General features: G+C 58.2%; 1 protein-coding gene across 1 annotated transcript in view; it reads left to right on the top strand.

The window, feature by feature from the left end:
* LOC122547678 (ceramide synthase 2-like) overlaps positions 1 to 2,416 on the top strand; it is a 16,984-nt gene that overhangs the window by 12,629 nt on the left and 1,939 nt on the right. Inside the window, exons 3-4 of the mRNA XM_043686276.1 lie at positions 90 to 368; positions 1,951 to 2,104. Of these exons, the coding sequence (XP_043542211.1) occupies positions 90 to 368; positions 1,951 to 2,104 (433 nt within the window). The remainder of the gene's footprint in view (positions 1 to 89; positions 369 to 1,950; positions 2,105 to 2,416) is intronic.

Below are 2,416 nucleotides of genomic sequence, written 5' to 3'. Positions count from 1 at the left end.
GTTTGGAGGGGGTGACAGAGATAGGGAGGGGGTGTAGGGGCTGGAGGGAGGTGGTGTCGGAGTTCCCTGACAGTTGGAATGGTGGGCAGGGGTTGGAGAGATGATATTCTCGTTGGGTTTCTTTCAATGGGAGATAAGCTGCAGGGAGTGAAGGAAGGCAGGGTGAGGGGGAGGCCAGAGGGGGTCTGTAGCTGCTGCTGGCTGACTGAGTTTTGGAGAAGAGCCTGTTCCTTAAAGTTGACCAACTTTTGTCTCGATCAGTCGGCGAAGATGTTTAACTATGCAGGCTGGAAGAAGACCTGTAACTGCCTCTTCATTCTGTTTGCTGTCGCCTTCATTCTCACCCGGCTCGTCATCTTCCCTTTCTGGTATGTCCCTCACCATCAGCCCTGTCCGTAACCCCGCGCTGTCCCTGTCCCTGGGACGGGGGGGGACAGTGTAGAGGGAGCGTTACTCTGTATCTAACCCCGTGCTGTCCCTGTCCCTGGGACGGGGGGGGGGACAGTGTAGAGGGAGCGTTATTCTGTATCTAACCCCGTGCTGTCGCTGTCCCTGGGATGGGGGGGGACAGTGTAGAGGGAGCGTTACTCTGTATCTAACCCCGTGCTGTCCCTGTCCCTGGGACGGGGGGTACAGTGTAGAGGGAGCGTTACTCTGTATCTAACCCCGTGCTGTCCCTGTCCCTGGGATGCGGGGGGACAGTGTAGAGGGAGCTTTACTCTGTGTCTAACTGTCCCTGTCCCTGGGATGCGGGGGGACAGTGTAGAGGGAGCTTTACTCTGTGTCTAACCCCGTGCTGTCCCTGGGACAGGGGGGACAGTGTAGAGGGAGCTTTACTCTGTATCTAACCCCGCGCTGTCCCTGTCCCTGGGACAGGGGAAACAGTGTAGAGGGAGCGTTACTCTGTATCTAACCCCGTGCTGTCCCTGTCCCTGGGATGGCGGGGGGTGGGGACAGTGTAGAGGGAGCTTTCCTCTGTCTGTAACCCCGTGCTGTCCCTGTCGTTTGATGGCGCGGGGTGGGGACAGTGTAGAGGGAGCTTTCCTCTCTCTGTAACCCCGTGCCGTCCCTGTCCCTGGGATGTTTGATGGCGAGGGGTGGGGACACTGTAGAGGGAGCTTTCCTCTGTCTGTAACGTGCTGTCCCTGTCCCTGGGATGGCAGGGGATAGGGGCAGTGTAGAGGGAGCTTCCCTCTGTCTGTAACCCCGTGCTGTCCCTGTCCCTGGGATGGCGGGGGGTGGGAACAGTGTAGAGGGAGCTTTCCTCTGTCTGTAACCCTGTGCCGTCCCTGTCCCTGGGATGGCGGGGGGTGGGGACAGTGTAGAGGGAGCTTTCCTCTGTCTGTAACCCCGTGCTGTCCCTGTCCCTGGGATGGCGGGGGGGTGGGGACAGTGTAGAGGGAGCTTTCCTCTGTCTGTAACCCCGTGCCGTCCCTGTCCCTGGGGTGTTTGATGGCGGCAGGTGGGGACAGTGTAGAGCGAGCTTTCCTCTGTCTGTAACCCCGTGCTGTCCCTGTCCCTGGGATGGCGGTGGGGTGGGGACAGTGTAGAGGGAGCTTTCCTCTGTCTGTAACCCTGCGCCGTCCCTGTCCCTGGGATGGCGGGGGGGTGGGGACAGTGTAGAGGGAGCTTTCCTCTGTCTGTAACCCCGTGCCGTCCCTGTCCCTGGGGTGGCGGGGGGTAGGGACAGTGTAGAGGAAGCTTTCCTCTGTCTGTAACCCCGTGCTGTCCCTGGGATGGCGGGGGGTGGGGACAGTGTAGAGGGAGCTTTCCTCTGTCTGTAACCCTGTGCCGGCCCTGTCCCTGGGGTGTTTGATGGCGGGGGGTGTGGACAGTGTCGAGGGAGCTTTCCTCTGTCTGTAACCCTGTGCCGGCCCTGTCCCTGGGGTGTTTGATGGCGGGGGGTGGGGACAGTGTAGAGGAGTATCTGAACTGTGTTGTGTCCCACAGGATCATTCACTGCACAGTGATCTACCCGCTGGAACTATACCCTGCCTTCTTTGGGTATTATTTCTTCAATGCCATTCTGGTCGTCCTCCAGCTGCTACACATCTTCTGGGCTGCTCTCATTCTGAGGATGACACTGAAGTTCATGACTGGAAACGTGAGTGCAAGATATCTCAAGCCCTCATGGTATTGATAGAATCATAGCGACGTACAGCACGGAAACAAACCCTTTGGCCCAACTGGTTCATCAGATATCCCAACCCAATCCAGTCCCATCTGCCAGCACTTGTCCCATATCCCTCCAAACCCTTCCTATTCATGTCCCCATCCAGATGCCTTTTAAATGCTGGCATTGTACCAGCCTCCACCACTTCCTCTGGCAGCTCATTCCATACACGCACCACCCTCTGTGTGAAAAAGTTGCCCCTCAGGTCCCTTTCCCCTCTCACCCTAAACCTATGCCCCTCTA

Source organism: Chiloscyllium plagiosum, unplaced genomic scaffold (assembly GCF_004010195.1).
Source record: "Chiloscyllium plagiosum isolate BGI_BamShark_2017 unplaced genomic scaffold, ASM401019v2 scaf_7132, whole genome shotgun sequence".
In the NCBI taxonomy this organism is placed as follows: domain Eukaryota; kingdom Metazoa; phylum Chordata; class Chondrichthyes; order Orectolobiformes; family Hemiscylliidae; genus Chiloscyllium; species Chiloscyllium plagiosum.
This window is presented reverse-complemented; position numbering and strand designations above follow the sequence as displayed.